Source organism: Phacochoerus africanus, chromosome 11, assembly GCF_016906955.1.
Source record: "Phacochoerus africanus isolate WHEZ1 chromosome 11, ROS_Pafr_v1, whole genome shotgun sequence".
Classification (NCBI taxonomy): Eukaryota; Metazoa; Chordata; class Mammalia; order Artiodactyla; family Suidae; genus Phacochoerus; species Phacochoerus africanus.
Genome location: NC_062554.1, coordinates 5648163 through 5667698, shown reverse-complemented (window position 1 = coordinate 5667698; position 19536 = coordinate 5648163). Strand labels below are relative to the sequence as shown.

At 51.8% G+C, this 19536-nt stretch overlaps 1 protein-coding gene across 6 annotated transcripts in view; it reads left to right on the top strand.

Moving 5' to 3' along the window:
* Positions 1–12011: 12011 nt before the first annotated feature.
* STIM1 (stromal interaction molecule 1) overlaps positions 12012–19536 on the top strand; it is a 203074-nt gene continuing 195549 nt past the window's right edge. For 2 of the 6 annotated variants that reach the window (XM_047753979.1, XM_047753985.1), the window contains exon 1: positions 12013–12778. In XM_047753979.1, the coding sequence (XP_047609935.1) occupies positions 12640–12778 (139 nt within the window). In that variant the 5' untranslated portion in view covers positions 12013–12639. Of the gene's footprint in view, positions 12779–19536 lie in introns of all 6 variants that reach the window. The other 4 variants (XM_047753983.1, XM_047753987.1, XM_047753981.1 and 1 more) reach the window with 4 other exon arrangements.

The window sequence follows — 19536 nt, the reverse complement described above, 5'->3', positions numbered from 1 at the left end:
CGGCGGGGTGCGGGCCCCCCCCCCCCGACCCCAGCCCTCTGCCTCTGAGGCACTGAAGGTCGGGCCTCGGAAGGGCAGTCCTCCCAGTCTCCTTCTTGTCATCCCCGCCCCAGCAGAGGCCCTGGCCTAGGCGCTCGGCTGTTGTACCCCTCCCCGTATCTCGCCCCCACCCATCCCCGCGGGAAGATGCTGAGAAACGGCGCCTCGAGGCCTGGTGCCTTCCGTCAAGCCCAGGGATCGAGTGATGGCCTGGGCTGGGGGTTGGCCAGAATGGGTCCGTCTGGGACAGTCCCCACCCCTGCCCCAAGTCCCGGGGGAGCGCAGGGTGGCGGTGATTCAGCAGCGGGAAGGCCCCAGACCCCTGGGAAGGGTGCGGAGACTGGGGGAAGTGGAGCTAGCGTCAGCACCCGGGGAAAGACAAGATCAGCAGAGGCGCAGGCGGAGCCGCGGGCCCCCAAAACAGGATGTCGTGTCGTCGTTCCGCACCCAGCGGCTCCGCGCGCCTGGGCTCTGGGGAGGGGGGCGGGGCGGAGCCAAGTCGTGGGGCTCCCTTCGGCCCCTTTCCTCGCCGGGGCGCGCAACTGCTTGGGACTCAGGGACCGCACCCAGTCCTGAATCCTGCCGGGGCCCTGGGTTCAGGCGGGTGGGTGGACTCGTGGGCGCCCTCTGGTGCATCCGCGCCCCGGCTTTGCGCGTGGAGCTCTGACAAAGATATTCTTGGTGGGACCCAAACTTTCTGAGCACCTACCACGTGGAGAGCTGCGTGCTAAGCGCTGTGAAGGAAAGCAGAGGCGTTTACGAATGGCTCCCTGTCCCCAAGAGGCTTTCCGGATAAAGAGGAAGAACAACTCCAAGACTAAATAGTTGAGTCTCTCTGAGCTTCGGTGCTGTCTTTGGCAAAATGGAATAGCCTCCCTTTCCTCTGGTAGTTGTGAAAACACGAGAATGGATGCGAAAGACCTGCTGCCAATGCCTGACTCAAACACTCAACAAATGCTTCTTTTCGTCTTTTTTAGAAATCATGCTACTGGAAGAATGACTTCCCTAAACACCGTGTGCCTGCCTCCAGCTTCGGGTCTGCTCATTCTCGTCCCTCGGCCTGATGTCTTTCCTGTCTTGGCTGCCAGGCCAAATCCACTCAGTTACGATCTGGCCCTAATAGACTCCTCCATACCTGACTGCCTCCAACCACACACACACACACACGCCTCTGCCACGCACTTTATAGTCTTTTCCAGAGCTGTCCAGTGGAAATATAATGTGAATCACATATGTAACTCAAAATTTTCTAGTGATGACTTTTTTTTTTTTTTTGTCATTTCTTGGGCCGCTCCCGCGGCATATGGAGGTTCCCAGGCTAGGGGTCGAACCGGAGCTATAGCTGCCAGCCTACGCCAGAACCAAGGCAACGCGGGATCCGAGCCGCGTCTGCAACCTACACCACAGCTCACGGCAACGCCGGATCGTTAACCCACTGAGCAAGGGCAGGGACCGAACCCGCAACCTCATGGTTCCTAGTCGGATTCGTTAACCACTGCGCCACAACGGGAACTCCTAGTGATGACATTTTTTAAAAAGTAAAAAGCAGGTAAAAATAATTTTCATAGTCTCTTTTACATAGCCTAACATATCCAAAATATTATCATTCAACATATGATTAATATAAAATTATTGATTATGAAAACAAATAGAATATTTTACATTCTTTTTTTCTTTCGTCTTTTTAGGGCCACACCTGCGGCGTATGGCGGTTCCTAGCCTAGGGGTCCAATCGGAGCTACCGCTGCCGGCCTACACCACAGCCACAGCCACAGCCATGGAGATCCGAGCCGCCTCTTCAACCTACACCACAGCTCACGGCAACGCCGGATCCTTAACCCGCTGAGCAAGGCCAGGGATCGAACCCACAACCTCGTGGTTCCTAGTCGGATTCGTTAACTGCTGCGCCACGACGGGAACGCCTTTCTTTTTTTTCTTTTTCTTCTTCTTTTTTTTTAATGGCAGCTTCTGTGGCATATGGAAGTTCTCAGGCTAGAGGTCTAATTGGAGCTTCAGCTGAGGCCTATGCCACAGCCACAGCAACACCAGATCCAAGCTGCTCCTGTGACCTAGGCTGCATGACGACAATGCCGGATCCTTAACCTGCTGAGCGAGGGTAGGGATTGAACCTGTATCTTCAAGGACACAGGTTCAATGTCAGATTCTTAACCCACTGAGCCACAATAGGAACACTTTCTCTTTCTTTCTTCCATTCCTTCTCTTTCTTTCTTTCTAGTCACACCCGTGGCATTCAGAAATTCCCAAGCCAGTGATTGAATCCAGTGCCCAGCTGCAATAACACCATATCCTTTAACTCACTGTGTTGGCCAAAGATCAAACCCTTGAGCCTCTGCAGTTGGATTCTTAACTCACTGCACTGCAGTGGGAATGCCATGATATTATACATTCTTTTTGTACTAAGTCTTTGAAATCTGGTGTATGGTTTTTTTTGTTTGTTTGCTTGTTTGTTTGTTTGTTTGTTTTTGTCTTTTTGCCATTTCTTGGGCCGCTCTGCTCTCATGGCACATGGAGGTTCCCAGGCTAGGGGTCGAATCAGAGCTGTAGCCGCCAGCCTACGCCAGAGCCACAGCAACGCAGGATCCGAGCCGTGTCTGTGATCTACACCACAGCTCACGGCAAAGCCGGTTCGTTAATCCACTGAGCAAGGGCAGGGATGGAACCCACAACCTCATGGTTCCTAGTCGGATTCGTTAACCACTGCGCCACGATGGGAACTCCTGGTGTATGTTTTACACTTAGGATACATCTGAGTTTGTATCCTAAAAATGGGTGCAGTAGACCAAAAGGCTGCATTTGGCTAGACCGAGTTCAGAATCTCAGTGGTACATGCAGTTAGTGGATATGGTACGAGCCAGAGATGTTAAAGCCTCCTCCCTCAGATTCCGGCTGGTAAAACTGAGTAGATGAATGCACTCCCCATGATCCTTCTGCACAAGCTTCCCCTGATCTTCCAGAGTCTGAGCCTCTTTCCTCCCTCTGCATAGCACTTGGGACCTACTCCTCTCTGTGGAGGAGAGGAAGCCAGGAAAGATGTGGGGAAATAGGATCCCTCCATACTTGGCATCTGATGACGAAGAAAGGATTGCGAGTTTCCATTAAAGACAGGGTTCAGTGGAGGATCGTATACTAAAATGGCTTCTGTGAAGCCATTAAAAATTGTGGGCGAGGAGTTCCCTTGTGGCTCAGAGGGTTAAGGATCCAGTTTTGTCACTGCTGTGGTGTGGGTTGCCTCCCCCGACCAGGAACTTCCACATGCCACAGACGTGGCCAACAAAACAAACGAAGACACTACTGAGTTCTAGAACAAAGATTTTTGAACTGTGTTCTTAGGTTTCCTACCCCAGAACTAGACAGCGGAATAGAGTAGGGCTTTGGCCTTTCTTCCCTTCACGTGGAGTTGATTTGCTTTTATTTGATTTATATACTAGTGTTCTAGATAAAGGGCTCATTTTTTTTTAACGTTATCTGCAACCATATTTGAAAAGTTGGTTTTATTTTAGTTTATATATTTATATATTTATTTATTTATTTTTGTCTTTTGTCTTTTTGAGGGCCGCACTTGCAGCATATGGAGGTTCCCAGGCTAGGGGTCTAATCGGAGCTGTAGTTGCTGGCCTACACCACAGCCACAGCAACACCAGATCTGAGCCACATCTACGGCCTACACCACAGCTCATGGCAATACCAGGTCCTTGACCCACTGAGTGAGGCCAGGGATTGAACCTGCAACTTCATGGTTCCTAGTTGGATTCATTTCCGCTGCGCCACAATGGGAACCCCTGGAAATCAGTTTTAGAAGCATAGTGGTAAAAATGGGTGCAGTAGACCAAAAGGCTGCATTGGCAGTCTGGGGTCAGGCCGTATTTCCCGAGCCCTTGGTCTCGGGTATGTCTGGTCCTGGTTCAGCTTGCTTAGGTGGGAGAAACTGACTTGGCCTTGAGAAGGTCATGGTCTGATGGGGATGGGACTGCTGCATGTGACGCTACCAGCAGAGGAGGAAAGGGCTGGGCTTCTGAACACCTGAAGCCTCGTCTTGGTTCAGCCAGACTGGCCCATGAGACTTTAGAAGAGGCCTCGCCCTCCTCTGGGTCTCAGACTCCACGGAAAAACAAGAGCTTGAGCCAGCTGAAACCTTTGAGCTCTGACCGTCTATGACACACTCTTCAGAATAATCATTAAGTAATTACGGTTCATGCATGTAGCATATTGCTCATAGTTTTTAATACCAGTTAGGTCATCTCGCTTTGTGCTCCAGTTAATCGTATCTGTGCCTCATGTCTGTCTCTGCCACTGAGTATCAGTCCTTTGAGGCTGGTCTGATTCACCTCTGTGTCCCCCGCTGGGCCTGGCACAGGCAGGCCTGACCACACGTTTGCCTTCAGTATACATCTGTGGAACTGAACTGCCTTCAGAGATCCCGAATATGTGTACGATTATCAGAGGTCAGGTGACCTGGAGCCACTTTCATGGCACAGATATAGGAAAGACCAATCAGGCCAGAGGCGAGGGAGAGAGGCAGAGAGGTGGGGCTGTCTGCAAAGGCTTCTTGGAGGGGGAAGATGCTGAGCTGCAGCGGGTAGGAAGAAGGCATAACCCTGATGGGCTGTTTCTTCTTCCTACTCGTTCATTTACTATCCTTGAATCGGTGGGATCTTGGCAGGTGGTGTACGTAAGCAGCGGAGACAAAAGGTCGCTGAGAAAGGACGTTTAGACATGAGACAACGTGTGAACACACTCAGTGGGGGTAGAAGAGAGAGACCGGAGGTGAGTTCTAGAGCCAGGCGGTCCAGGATTCAAACCTGGTTGTACAGCTTACACTGGGAACCTTTGACAGGTCACATGAACTTTCTTATTTATTCCTTGAACACGTATTTATTGAAAACCTCTGGACCAGGTGGAGTGTCATAGGCCGGTGATGCAGCAGTGAAAACAAACACAAGCCCCTATCCTGACGTGACTAGCAAGGGAGATAAATCTCAAACAGGTTGTCATACAAAAGTACAGAGCGCTCTAAGAGCATGTAACAGAGGCATTTAGTGTCATTTTAAAATTGGAATGACAGTACCATGTGCTTTGTGGGATCGTGAGCATTAAGTGAGGTAAGCAAGCCAAGAGTCTAGAAGATTGCCAGGGCACAGCACATAAACATTAGTTAACGTCGCCAAACACTCGGGTTGTTTTCAGGTTTTTCACCCTGACAATTCCTCCCTCTTTCCCAAGGTCGAAATGCTACAGCTGACTCAGTTCATCTCAAAGAGCAGGATGGGGACAGAGAGGCGGAGAAAGGCCCTGAACGGATCTCACCCCTGCCCTGGTGTTTTCCAGGTGGGTCCTCCCAGCCTCATCCTCGCTGAGCTCCAGCTCCCATGGCTCACCAGTGGGCCACAGGGGCTTCTGCTCGGTCCCAGCCCCAGCCTCTTGGAGCTAACCCTAAATCTGAGTTCTCCTTTGTCTCTGACTCAGCCTTCTCGGGTCTCCCCTTGAGTCCCCAGGGTCCCCTCGCTCAGCTTGCCTGAGTAGAAGTAGGAGTCTCCCCCTCACTATTGCCTTTGTAGCCACCCTCAGCCACAAGCCCGATGGACCATTTTGTAACCTGGGAAGGTGATGGGCAATATAGGAGACAGCAGAAAGAGTGAGCAGGGGAAGTGACAAAGTTCTGGAGTTTTCATCTTTGGATCCATTATTCCTGATTCCCTCTGAGGAAATAACGGGATTGGGGCGTGGTGGGGGCGGGGGAGGGGGCGGGGGGGGGCGGAGGACCAAGCACCTGCCCAGTCCCTCAGGAGGGCCCCCTCCTCCCAGTCCCACAAACAATATGTGTCCTGTTGGCCTCCAGGACACATTTGCTGCTGCTGCTGCTGCTGCTTCTTTTGCTTTTTAGGGCTGCATCTGTGGCATATGGAAGTTCCCAGACCCGGGGTTGAATTGGAGCTACAGCTGCCTGCCTACGCCACAGCCACAGTGGCACGGGATCCGAGCTGCATCTGCACCCTATACCACAGCTCACAGCAACGCTGGATCCTTAACCCACTGAGCGAGGCCAGGGACCGAACCTGCGTCCCCATGGATCCTAGGGGGGTTCGTTAACTGCTGAGCCACGAAGGGAACTCCCCACCTCTGCATCTTTGGGGTTCTCTGAACTGAGTGGACGCCAGGTCATCTGGCTTGCTCTCCTCTGGGAAATTCCTCTCTCGTCAACTCTAATGCATTTAAGGAGCATCTCCGCTTACCCAGAGTCACGCAGCAGAGCCAGGAAGCGAATCCAGGGAGCCTAATTCCAGAGCCCCTCCTCCATCCCCTGTCCGTCCATGTCCACGTGCACCACTTCTCTGACTGCTCTAGGCAGGTACTTGCCCCTCCTCTGTGTTCCCTCACCTGCCCCTCCACCAGTTCTTCTCAAGACATTACCAAGTACTAAATACTGTTCATCTATATATTTCTCCTAAGAACCAAGCTCTTGGAGGATAGGAACTGGGTTGTTACAAACTGGGGCTAAAGTGGATGGGAAATGAATGAATGAACATTGGCAGTAAGATTCCAGAACTGATTCTGGGAAGGGAGCTGATTCTCTTTGTGACACTAGCCTGGGGAGAATCGGTAGAAACCAAGATTTCGCTCCTCATTCCCTGCCCAGCCGGACCTTATTCTTAGCGATAGCTGTATTTGCCATTTTTGGACACCAGGGAGCACCACTAGTAACACAGCCTCAACTTTTCGGAGCAGATTTCCCACTCTTCCCTACAATTCTACCCAAGAGTCTCTCACTTTCCGAAGGAAAGCTATTGGCAGTCCCGAACTGTGTGGTGTAGAGGATGGATGGCTAGGCTACTCTACAGAGTGCCTAACATTCACTCATTCTTTTTTTTTTTTTTTTTGCTTTTTAGGGCCTCACCTGTGGCACATGGAGGTTCCCAGGCTAAGGGTCCAATCGGAGCTGCAGCTTCTGGCCTACACCACAGCCACAGCAACATCAGAGCCGAAGCACATCTGCAATCTACACCACAGCTCATGGCAACTCTGGATCCCTAACCCACTGATCGAGGCCAGGGATCAAACCTGCCACCTCATGGTTCCTAGTCGGATTCATTTCCGCTGTGCCACGAAGGAAACTGCTCATTCACTTTTATTGAGTACCAGCTCTGTACTGGGTAAAGTCCTAGCCCAGGAAAATACAAAGATGAATGAAATGAAGTCCTTGATGAGCTCACAGGCTAATGGGGAAGAGAAATACTTATTAGATCATCACAACCCAGTTATATAAGTAGTCCAAGGTGTAGCAGAAGACCCGGGAGAAAGAGTAAGTCAGGGAAGATGCCAAAGGAAGGAACAGGTGACTTTTGAGCTGGTCTTTCATTTATGTATTTATTTTTAAACCAATTGTAACTTTTGGTTCACGCTGTGCTGTCATCACGTGTCAAGACCTGGCTGGATTTATTTCACTTGAACTGAGACTTGAAGGATGAGGAAGAAATCCCAAAGGAGAAAGACAGCTTGCTGTGGTTGTCACTTCATCTCCTCAGACTCAGTTTCCTCATCTGTAAAATTAGTAGAGTCTCTGACTTAGCAGAGCTCTGGAGAGCGAGAGAGGAGATAATAGATGTGAAAGCGCTGGCAAATAGTGGAATAGAGGCATACGAATTTTTGATCCAATTTAATTTAACCAACATCTGCAGAATATCTATTAAGAGCGAGGCCCTAAGTGTGATGCAAGGCGCATGGTAAAGGCTTGGTGTATTGGTTTGAAAGAGATACAGAGATGAAAAAAAGCTCTCTGTTTTCTCCTGGGACTCACGGTGTTGTGAGGGGTTCTTGCTGAGGCTGCGTTTAGACAAGGACCCAACCCAGGATTTACCGGGGTGAGGCACAGCTTCTGATCTAGGAAGATCCATGAGGTCTAAGGATTTTCCTATCTTATAGAGTGTTAAAGCTGAGCTAGATCAATGCTCTGGTGCCTACCCATTCTGCAGCGGGGAAGACTGGGTCCAGAGGGGAAATGGCTTTTCTTTTCTTCTTCTTTTTCTGTCTTTTTCGGGCTGCACCCGAGGCATATGAAGGTTCCCAGGCTAGGGGTTAAGTTGGAGCTGTAGCTGCCGACCTACACCACAGCCACAGCAACGTGGGATCTGAGCCGCATCTGTGACCTACACCACAGCTCACGGCAACGCCGGATCTTTAACCCACTGAGCAAAGCCGGGGATCGACCTACATCCTTGGCGATACTAGTCGGGTTTGTTACCACTGCACCATCATGTGAACTCCGGAACCGGCTTTTCTGAGGTGACACCACAATCTTGGAGTCAGAGAAGAGACCAGAATGTGTCTTCTATTGTCCAGACCATAGCTTTGGCTCCCAGACACCATTTATTTGTATTTTTAAGTGTGGTAAAATACACATAACATAAAATGTACTTTTTTTTTTTTGGCTTTTTAGGGCTGTACCTGCGGCACATGGAGGTTCCCAGGCTGGGGTTGAATCAGAGCTACAGCTGCCAGCCTATGCCAGAGCCACAGCAACTTGGGATCCGAGCTGTGTCTGCGACCTACACCACAGCTCATGGCAACGCCAGATCCTCAACCCACTGAGCGAGGCCGGGGATCGAACCCGCAACCTCATGGTTCCTAGTCGGATTCACTTCTGATGCGCCGTGACGGAAACTCCAAAGTTTACATTTTTTAAGTGTGTTCCGTACACTCACATTTTTTTTTTTTCTCCTCTCACACTTGTGGCATGAGGAAGTTCTCGGGGGCCGGGGATCAAACCCGAGCCACAGCAGTGACAACACTGGATCCTTAACCTGCTGCGCTACAAGAGAACTTTGTATTGACATTATTTTTTTGGCCACCAATCTCCAGAACTCTTTTCATCTTGCAAAGGGGAAACAATATTCATTACACAACAATCCCCTATCCTCCCGGCCCCAGGCCCTGACGACCGCTGTCCTACGCTCTGTCTCTGTGAGCGTCCCTACTCTAGGAACCTTATAAAAGTGGAATCATAGTAGTTGTCCTATTGTGACCAGCTTATTTCACTTAGCATAATGTCCTTAAGGTTCATTCGTATTGTAGCCTATGGAAGTTTTCTTCCTTTTTAAGGCTGAATAATATTCTACTGCATGTATATGTGCCACATTTCGTTTATCCAGGCATCCATCCATCCACAGACACTTGGGTTGCTTCCACCTTTTGCAGTTGTGAATGGTGCTATGTACATGGGTCTACAAATATCTCGTTGAGAACCTGCTTTCAATTTTAGGGAGCAGGTGCCCAGAAGTGAAATTGCTACAGCATATGGTAATTCTATTTTTAGTTCCCAGACACCATTTTAGCCTCACAGGAAATGCAACAGGCTCTGAGAGATTCAAGGCCTTGGTGTGAATTGGTAACATACCCTTGCTTCCTGCCTCCAAGACCCAGGCTCTTTTGTACCAAATGTGTTTTGCACCCATACTCCCAAAGAAATAGCATGGGGGGCGAAGAAGAGAAATGATGCACTGGAGCTGAAAGGAGGTTGTTTTAAGCATGCTTTCCTTTCCTTTTGTCTTGTGTGTTCTCTCAGACAAATGAGTGCACCAGCAGGTGGACTGGCTTAGGCAGAAAGGATAAACTAGTAGTCTGAGTGATCAATGTAGGCTGCAAATGTGTTTTATGTGGCATATATACGGTTTTATACCTTTAAAGGGCTATGTCATTAATTTTTTTTATATTTAATTTTTTGTCTTTTTAGGGCTGCACCTGCGGCATATGGAGGTTCTCAGGCTAGGGGTCTAATCAGAGCTGTAGCCGCCGGCCTACACCACAGCCACAGCAACGCAGGATCCGAGCCATGTCTGTGACCTACACCACGGCTCATGGCAATGCCAGATCCTTAACCCACTGAGCAAGGCCAGGGATCAAACCTGCATCCTCACGGATGTTAGTCGGGTTTGTTACGCCTGAGCCATGATGGGAACTCCCAAAGGGCTATATCATTTAAAAGTTCAGATTTTCATCTTCTCCTAAAAGTGATCCAACGATACTGAGTCCACCTTCCTGCCTACTCACCAGTGTGCCACTGTCCCCACCACTCCCTATTACTTCCACCTACTTCTCTCGGTAATATTGGCTATTTCCCCGTTTTGCTGTTTGAGCTTAAGACTCCTGGCTCAGAGTGTAGGTCTAGGAGAACCTAGATCAGGGGCTTATCTTCTGTTAGGGCCAGCTTCTCAGCACACTGCTGTTACTTGAGAAGAGTGATCAGAGGAATTAACTTCTGTCAACCAGCTTTTACTGAACCCTAACTATGTATAGGGCCCATGACTGGATGGTTGTTTCCTAGACATGAGTAAGGCCCAGCCTCTGATCTCTGAAAAGCCACAATCTGATGGAGAAGGCAGACGTGTGTACGGTCTGATTCTGCACCAGAGGTGTGTGTGTGGGGGGGGTCAGAGCAGCAGTTTCTGAGAAGATCTGGAAGTGTATCTGGAAGGAGAGGTCAGCTGTATGAAGAGGTGGTGGCACCGGGGCAGAGGAGAGTATTTCATGCAGACGCAATGCCCTGGGGGCGGGGGGGCAGCTGAGGTTCCGTGGGTTTGAGGAACTTAAAGAGGGCCAGGGTGACTGGAGTTTAATAAGAGTGGGGTGAGTGGTAGTAGGTGACGTCAGATGTGTATTTTTATATCAACAGCCTAACCCTTAAGCCGGGCAGCTGTTGGGCAAATCCATGTTGCCGGTCTCCAGAAGCCTTGCTCAGGACAGGTAGCTGGCTTAGCAGTGTCAGAGGAGGGACCAGGCCTAATCCCTTCTCCTGCCTCCGATGCCAAGGACAGGGTAGGGCACGGAGCAGGTTTCAGTAAAGATCTGCTGACAGCATACTTGAGATGAGAACAGGAAGTGCAGGCTCTGTTGAAGGCGGCCCAGGGCGGCTCCCTCTTTGTGGGGGCAGGTCGCTAACGCCCCTAAGCCACAGAGGGCTGGGAGAGTAAGATGCAGGGAGCAACCAGCCACAGGCCCTACCCGCGAAAATCTCGGAGGGGAGGGGACCTGAGGGGGCAGGTGGGAAAACGCGCTGTGAGAGTTGAGGGAGGGCATCCGTTTTAGCTTAAATGAGTGTGTGGCGGGCGGTCAGGAAGGCAGATGGGGGCCCTTGAGCTGAGACTTAGGGGAGGGGTAGGGCAGTTTTACCTACAGTGGCTTGGACGCTTCAGTTTGTTTTCTGGCATCATTTCCTCTTAAAACACCAACAGGCCCTAATGGGCCTCCGGCAGGGCGGGTCCTCGCTCCACTCCCCAACCCTCCGCAAAGGGGCAGGGCCACCCAAGGAGCCCGGGTCCCGACTGCAGCACCCAGATCTGCCCGCCAGGGGCCGCTGCGCACGGGGTGACGAAGCGCGCGGGTTCCTAAGCTGCAGAGAGGAGGAAGCCGATTGGCTGAGAGGCGCGGCGGGAGGGCGGAGCTTCGGTTGCCTGTCCGGAGTGGGGGGCTGGGAGCGCGCCCCCGGCCGCAGCAGGCCCGGCGGTTGTCGCCGCCGCAGCCCCGGGCGGCAGTAGTGGTGCTGAGGGCTTCTGTCCAGCCTGGCTCTAGAGCTGAGGCGAGTGGAGCCAGAGATCCGGGCCGGGCTGCTACTGTCATCCTCGCAGCTGCCGCCGCGGGCCTGGGTTACCTGAGCGACTGCGTGCCGGGGGCCCGCCGGTCCCTCCGCGGGCGGTTGGCGCGGGGGAGACGCTCGCGGGGGACGGGGAGGCCGGGACCCGAGCCTTGGCGGGGGAGAGGGGTCCTGGCCGAGACCCGCGCGGGCCAGCGGCAGGGAGCGCCCGCAGGGGTCCGGGGGCGCCGGGCTGCTGCCTTGCCCAGGTTATTCCGGGAGAAGCCCGGCGCTGGGGCGGGCCCGAGCTTCGCTGGGGGCCGGGCGGCGCGGGGCGGGCCTGCCGGAGAGCACGCCCCCGCCCGCCCCGGGCCCGCCCCGCGCCGCCCGCCCGCCCGCTCCCGACCCTCTGTCCCGGGCCTGGCCCGTGCGCGTCCGCCTGCTGAACCTGGGCACTGCCGGGCGCCTGGGCACGGGACTGGGCGGGGGCGCTGACCTCGGCCTAGGAGGCCTGGGATCCCCGAGCCACCCGCGGGGGCCTGGGAGTCGCACGCCCTCCTCGAACCTGTGCTGCTCGCTGCTGCTCGGCGGGGCGCGGCCAGGTGCCCCCCTCTCTCCCTCTCTTGTCTCCCTCCCCCACCCCGGTGCCCGCAGGTCGTCCTGTCCGCCCGCCCCGTCTCGCAGGGGTGTAGCCCGCTGCGGAGCTGACAGCCGCTCCGCGGCCACCCAGCCCAAACTCTCCGGAAGCGGCCCGAGCCGACAGGGCGCTCAGGCCGTCGCAGCTCCGGCGGACCCACTATTGGACCAGAGGCGCCGGCCCTCCTCCTGCGCCCAAACTTGGAGCACTTGACCTTTGGCTGCCAGAGGAGGCCAACTCGCGAGTGGCTGGACAGCTGCGGCACCTCGAGGGCATCTTGCCTGGGGTTCCAGGACCGTCGGCTGCACTCCGGGGCTCCCGGCTTTGCCTCTGGGATCCCGAGGTGGCCAGAGCCGGCGCATGGTGACTGAGACCGGGAGTCATGGATGTGTGCGCCCGTCTCGCCCTGTGGCTCCTCTGGGGGCTCCTCCTGCATCACGGCCAGAGCCTCAGCCAAAGCCACAGCGAGAAGGCGACCGGAACTGGCTCAGGGGCCGGTTCTGAGGAGTCCACTGCAGCAGGTAAGGCCTTGCCACGGGCAAGAACTGAGTTGCCCAAGTGGGGAAGTTGAACCCTGGGTCTCTGCATGTGCAGTGGATGGAGGCCCCACACACGGCACTGGCTGTTCTTGGTAGTCCAAGGAGTTCTTTCTGTTCAGGAGCCGTGACTACTGTCTCTCTGTTTCTCCGACAACTTCACTCATCCCTCCTCAAGGTGTCCTTTGTTGGCAGTGAAAGGAGGTCTGCCTTTGGGGTAGCTTGGCCTTGCAGGTCAGCAGGCCAAGACCCCTTCTCAGGACGACTTGACTGCGAGGGTGGCCCGCGCGGATGATAAGGCTGTTGCTCTTGGCCAGTTTCAGCACTTGGCAGCACAGGAAGGTTGAGGCTGCTTGGGTTGGTCAGGGAGAGCCAGGACCGGGCCAGCTCTGTTACTCCATAACGTAGTGTTGAGGTGTGCCGGGCTATTCCAATAAGTGTGGGAAGCCAAGTCCGTCCCTTCCCCTAGGTGATCTGCTGTCTCCTAGCTGTGCCCCTTTGAAATAGCAAAGCAGCTCGTTCCTTAGATGGATTCTGACTTACGGCCGTGGAGTTCAATGGCCTTTTCCTGAAACGGGCGTGATAAAATTCCTGGGACCACTTGTTGGCTTATTCTCTCTCTTCTGACTGATGAGGGTAGGAATTCTACGGTATTTTCGATCTGTCCTGGTTTTCCCTGTGCACCGGGGGAGCCTTGTCAAACAACAGGAGCCCTGGAGTGCTGTGGCAGGAGAGCAGAGCACGTTTAAAATCCAGTTGTCGTATATGTGTGTGTGTGACTGGGTCACTTTGCTGTTCAGTAGAAAGTTGACAGAACACTGTAAACCAGCTATCATGGAAAAAATAAAAACCATTTGAAAAAAAAAATAAAACTGACTTGTTGTACATAAGGCTGAGAAGGAATTCAGTTTCGTATTCCCATGTCTCTCACCCTGTCACTGGGATTTGCCAGAAGCAGTGAACTCAGAGTGAGGAGAGTTTATAGCTGGGTTCTTTTCTGTGGGTGGGCGAGCTGGAGTCAGTATCTGTTGATAACAGGGAGGAAAAGGAAGTGTAGGTCGTGGTGGCTAGGAAGTTTTGTGGACGGATGCAGAGGCTGGCTTTGGCCATAGACCCTTTCTTAGGAAACCCCCTTTTAAATTCCTTGACTGGGCTGGATATGATTGCAGGTACCCCAGGTGCTGGCTTCCAAGTGAGCCCAGCATTGCCCAATGTACCAGCATGATACCTCGGCTGCTGCTTTGAAGATGGGCCCTTCTTGCCTGTGAATCCTGTTTCTCCAAACAGTGTCTCCTTGGCCCCTGACACCCAGCTCAATGCTTGGAAGGGGAGGACTGGTAGGCAGATGTAGGTCAAACTTTGAAAAAGACTAAAGGAGCATCTCTGCTCTTCCAGTGACATCCTTGTTTGTAATTGATACTATGTCCCTTTTTCACCCTGTAATATGAGCGCCTGACATAAAATGTGCATATATATACATGTATGTTTTTTTGGGGGGGGAATGTGTTCTATATTTTAGACACACGCTGAAAGGGAAGACGTTTTGAAGTTAGACATTGGCTAGCTCTCAGGAAGATTTGTTCGTGTGTGTTCGTGTGCCTTCCGTAGGTCCTTCCAGCATCCCTTACAACACTCCTGATTCGAGCTTATGGAAATAGCCCTCCATGGGTTGTAGGGGCCTGGCTGTGTTGATTATTCTACTTAGCCTTCTTTTTTTGTTGTTTTTTTTTTCCTTCCTCTCAGTTCAGAAATTAGTTTGTCACCACCATATACTGAATCCCAGGAAGTCTCAGAGAGCCTGGTGCTGGAAGTGACTGTGGTTTGGGGTAACCTGGAGGCCCCAGTTGCAGTTATTTGGTAGACTGTCCCCTTAGGACTGTCTGGGGCTTTGCCTGTGACTCAGATAGGAACTCATTTTTGCAAAGAGGTAGCCTAGGCTCATGAACTGGGCTCTGCTAAAGGGTTTGGTGAAGAGCTTCCTGTGCAGCCAGGAACTCTTGTAGCCTTTCCTGTCCCTCTGGAGCCTCAGAACACAGGTGTTTTACTTACTCTTAAAGCTGCCACCTTTGGAATCAGATTGAACATATTTAGTCAATTTGTGTGTTCTCTAAAGTTTGTGTTTTACAGTCTCTCAGCTGTTTTTCCTACAAAAGTCTCAAAATTGTCCTTTTAGAATGAGGGGCAAGTGATGCCATCACCATTTTTGCTGGTGAGGAAACTGGATCCCGTGCTCATTTTTCCGATTCTTAAGTCCTAGACCTCTTCCATCTTCCGTCTTCTTAGGGCCCCCCTCCTCCCCCATTAGAGGTGCACTGGGCAAGCCCAAGAGAACACTGCTTCCTTCTGGCGAGTTAGGTAGGCCCCGGTGACTCTGCAGCAGAGATGCGAGAAAAGGGCGGGCTTTCTCTCCTCTGCAGAGTCTTCGGGGGGGGGGGGGGGGGTCCAGAGAATTTTTCTCTCTTTGGAGAGGTATATGCATTTTTTTCTCTCCTTGCATGTATATACCTATTTTAAAGGTCTGCCCCTCCAGTGAAGGCAGATGCTCTGCGAGGAGACCCTCTCATTAGGCTGTGGAGAGGCCACTGCTGGCTCTTTGATGCCTGTGCATGTAGCTGTGCTCAGTTACTTTCTCAGGAAAGATCTGTGCCTGACTGTGCTGCCCTGGAGCCTGCACTTGTGAAACTGGCCTGGAATTGATGCTGGGAACTTCCCTTAGACGCTGGACTCACTGCCTGCAGAAACTCCACGTGTGTCCCGCAGAACGTGTGTGAGGGGTCGCAGGTGTGTCTGGAGTGGTGACTGCCAGAGCTGCTTGCGGGCCTCTCATCAGGAACTCTGCTTGGACTCAGCATAGCTCGAGCCGGGGCTCGGACGATAGACATGCTGGCGGTTTGCGGAGCGCGACCGGACTTCTCATCAACCCCTCGTGGAGTGGGAGGCCGGAGTCCCGCCTGCCCACCCAGCTGGTTGCTCCTGCCTCCAGGGCTATAAATGGCCTGGCCATCTTGGTGGCTATGCTAATTTTAGCTGAGGGTGGCTCCCGGAGCTGGACTGGGGCCAAGGGCAGGTGGGTGGGGCTTGGCCCAGGCTGGTATTGGGGGATGGGCAGAGGGGCCCACTAATCATAGAGCAGCCAGGACAGCCTCTGCACCCACACCCCAGCTTGGCCAGTCACCCTTAAGGTGATTTCAGCATCGAATGGTGGACATCAGTTTCCTCATACGTCAAAATAAGTGGGTTGGGAGGTCTGCTGTGGCACAGTGGGTTAAGGATCTGGCATCATCACTGCAGCGGCTCTGGCTGGTGATTTCACCAGCGCCTGTGGTGTTTATTCAGCAAATATTTGAGTGCCTCCTCTGGGCCAGGCACTGTGTTTGGTGTTGGGAATTTAAGGATGAAGCAAACAGCGACGTCCCCTGCCCTCATGAAGTTTACAGTCTAGTGGGAGCTCGACAAGCCACCAATCAATACCCCGTGGTAAGCGCTACGGAGGAAACAGAGGGTGGGGTGGGGGGCGATGGGAGGAGCGCAGGGACCCCCCTGCTAAGCCGCTACTGATACCAGGGACGTCGGCAGTTGTAACAACGTGCGTTTTTCCGTGCTTACCGTGTGGCCAGCACGATTCCAAACATTTTATTCCTTTTCATTCTTAGAACCATCCTGTGTGCTGGGTTGTACCCCTGGTTTATAAGCGCGGAAATGGTCTTAGGGCAGTCAGGTGACTGCCCAAGGCTGTACAGACAGCAGGGACGAGCCCCAGAATTAGACCCCAGGCAGTCTGAGCCTTCTCCCACCTCCACCTCAGCCACTAGGCTGTACACTCTTTCAGAAGGGTGTGGTAAGCGCCGTAGTAGCGGTAGGATCCGTACATACAGAAGGCTGGGGAGGCCCAGAGCAGCAAGTGACTAACCCTGCCTGGGAGAGCTGGGGGAGGCCTTTCCGTTTCCCCCATAATTTTTCTCAGATCTTGAGGAGATCAAAAGTGGTTGCCTTGTTCAGAAGTTGAGCAGTGGAAACATGAGTTAGTTTAACTTACCTTTTTTTGGGGGGTCGCACCCTCAGCATGTGGAAGTTTCCAGGCCAAGGATCGCATCTGCGCCACAGCAGCGGCCCGAGCCGCTGCAGTGATGATGCCAGATCCTTCACCCACTGTGCCGCAGCAGACCTCCCAACCTGCTTCTTTTGACGTATGAGGAAACTGATGTCCAGAGAGGCTTCACAGAAGTTCCGTAGCGGGTCACTGGTGGACCTACGCAAAAGCACTTGAGTCAGGGACCCTGACTTGGTTGGTTGTTCAACCCACAAGTCCAGTGAGGTGCTTGCTCCTTGCTACGTACCATGGAAGAACTTAAGGCTACCAAAGAAGTCTAGTCTGGGCGTGGGGGTGGGGATATATATTTAGAAAATATTAAATAAAACATAATGGACAAACTTAATGAAGCACAAAACCAAGCAGGGTGGATCCTGTGGGTTAAGGATTAAAAGAGCTCTGTGTGGACAAAGCTAGGCTAAGGTGGCTGGAGAGGGCTTCCTAGAAGGAGGGACTGGGGGGAGGCAGAGAGAGCTGGGTGGGGAGAGGTCTGACCTGAGGATTGGGGGAGGAAAGGGGGCACTATAGATCCGAATTGCCCCTGTGAGCACAGGAGGACTGGCTGTTGGGCAGCTGAACAGTTACAGGGCTGAGTTGCTTCATAGTTGGCCAGCTACCTTGCACGAGGGCCTGTAGACAGGAAGGATGCACTCACGGGTGATCTGCAGCAGGTCTGAGAACTACTGTTACTCTAATTTTAAATTAATGATGAATGTAAATAATATTTGTAGACATCTGTCCTAATGTGACATGAAAATGCCTGTAATTTCTGTTGGTGAAAAAATCATAGGTAGTGCTAATATGATGGTTGGTTAGAATATATAATTAAAGGAAATGCTGACTTTCAGTGAGAGGTATTGAAAGTGTAAATGTAAATGAAAGAAAAGATGTAATTTCTTTCCCACCCAAATTCATAGGCCTCCCTGAATTCTTCTCATGGGTCCCTTAGGAATGTGGGGCCTTCATGTTAAGAATTCCTGTTCTTGGATTTCCCGTTGTGGTTCAGGGGTAATAAACCTGACTAGTATTCATGAGGTTGCGGGTTTGATCCCTGGGCCCACTCAGTGGGTTAAGGATCTGGTGTTGCCTTGGAACCTCCATATACCATGGGTGTGGGCATAAAAGGCAAAAAAAAAAAAAAAAAAAGAATTCCTGTCTCTGATAAGGAAGGATGAGGTCTTGAGGGAAGGCTTTCCTAGGTCTCCACAGGCCTTGGGGTTGAGTCCCAGAGGCCCCTCATTTCCTGCTGGGTAGCTTTGAGATCCATTGCTGAGTGACTTGATGGGCATGCTGTGGTTTATTTCCCTTTGAGGGAAATGATTCTCCAGGAAACGCAGCCGCTCTGGCTGTCAGACTTTTTGGGAGAGAGAAAGATACCAAACTGGGTCTCCAATAGAACTTTTTTTTTTGGTTACTGCTGGTAAAAAAAAAGTGAACTCCTAAGATACATAACTAAGTATAAAGAATAATACAATGAATACCTGTGTGCCCACAAGACAGTTTAAGAAATCAAGTAATAACAATACAGAGCTTTCTTTATTACCCCGGATACTTTGTATCAATTGCTAATGGAACACAGAGCACATTGTGCATAGGCTTTTGCTCTCTTGCAAGTGTAAGCTCCTGCTGAAAGAAGGGAGGAAGGGTTGTACTTTATTAATCTCTGCTTTTATGGTGCCCAGCCTCAAACCTCTGTTAAGGTTTGTTGGAAAAGCTGGAATCAGGGCCTGTTTGAATGGATTATATTTTCTCTCTTGCTTTCAAACCTTCTCATACATCTTGGTACAACTTCTGGGCTTTTCATCAACCCTTGGAGGTCTTGCTCGCTGAGGGCGCTTTCGTATTTTCATTCAAGCTCAGATCTGCTTATCTGTTTTCAGTCTATTCTTTTATCCTTAACTTTGGAAGTAGGTAGAGCAGGTTTTTTTTTTTTTCCTCTATGTCCATTTTATTGTATTATTATTATTATTTTTTGCCTTTTTGCCATTTCTTGGGCCGCTCCTGCGGCACATGGAGGTTCCCAGGGTAGGGGTCGAATCAGAGCTGTAGCTGCCGGGCTATACCACAACCACAGCAACTCGGGATCTGAGCCGTGTCTGCAACCTACACCACACCTCATGGCAATGCCGGATCCTTAACCCACTGAGCAAGGCCAGGCTCAAACCCGTAACTTCATGGTTCCTAGTTGGATTTGTTAACCATTGCGCCACGACAGGAACTCCTCCATGTCCATTTTAAAGGTGAAGAATTTATAGCTGAGAAATTTGTGTTCTTGGTCACAAAAGCTAAAAAAAAAATGTGGCAGGATCAGAACCATAACTCTGGAGATCTGTATATCAAGCGTTTGCTATTTTTTCTCTTTCTCGTTTTTTTTTTGGTATGTGGAAGTTCCCTGGCCCAGGGATGGAACCTGTGCCTCAGCAGTGACAACACTGGCCAGCAGGACCTCCTTTCTCTCTTTTATTTATTTTTTATTTTATTTTATTTTTTTGTCTTTTCTAGGGCCGTTCCCATGGCATATGGAGGTTCTCAGGCTAGGGGTCCAATCGGAGCTGTAGCCGCCAGCCTACACCAGAGCCACAGCAATGCAGGATCTGAGCCATGTCTGCAACCTACACCACAGCTCACGGCAACACCAGATCCTCAACCCACT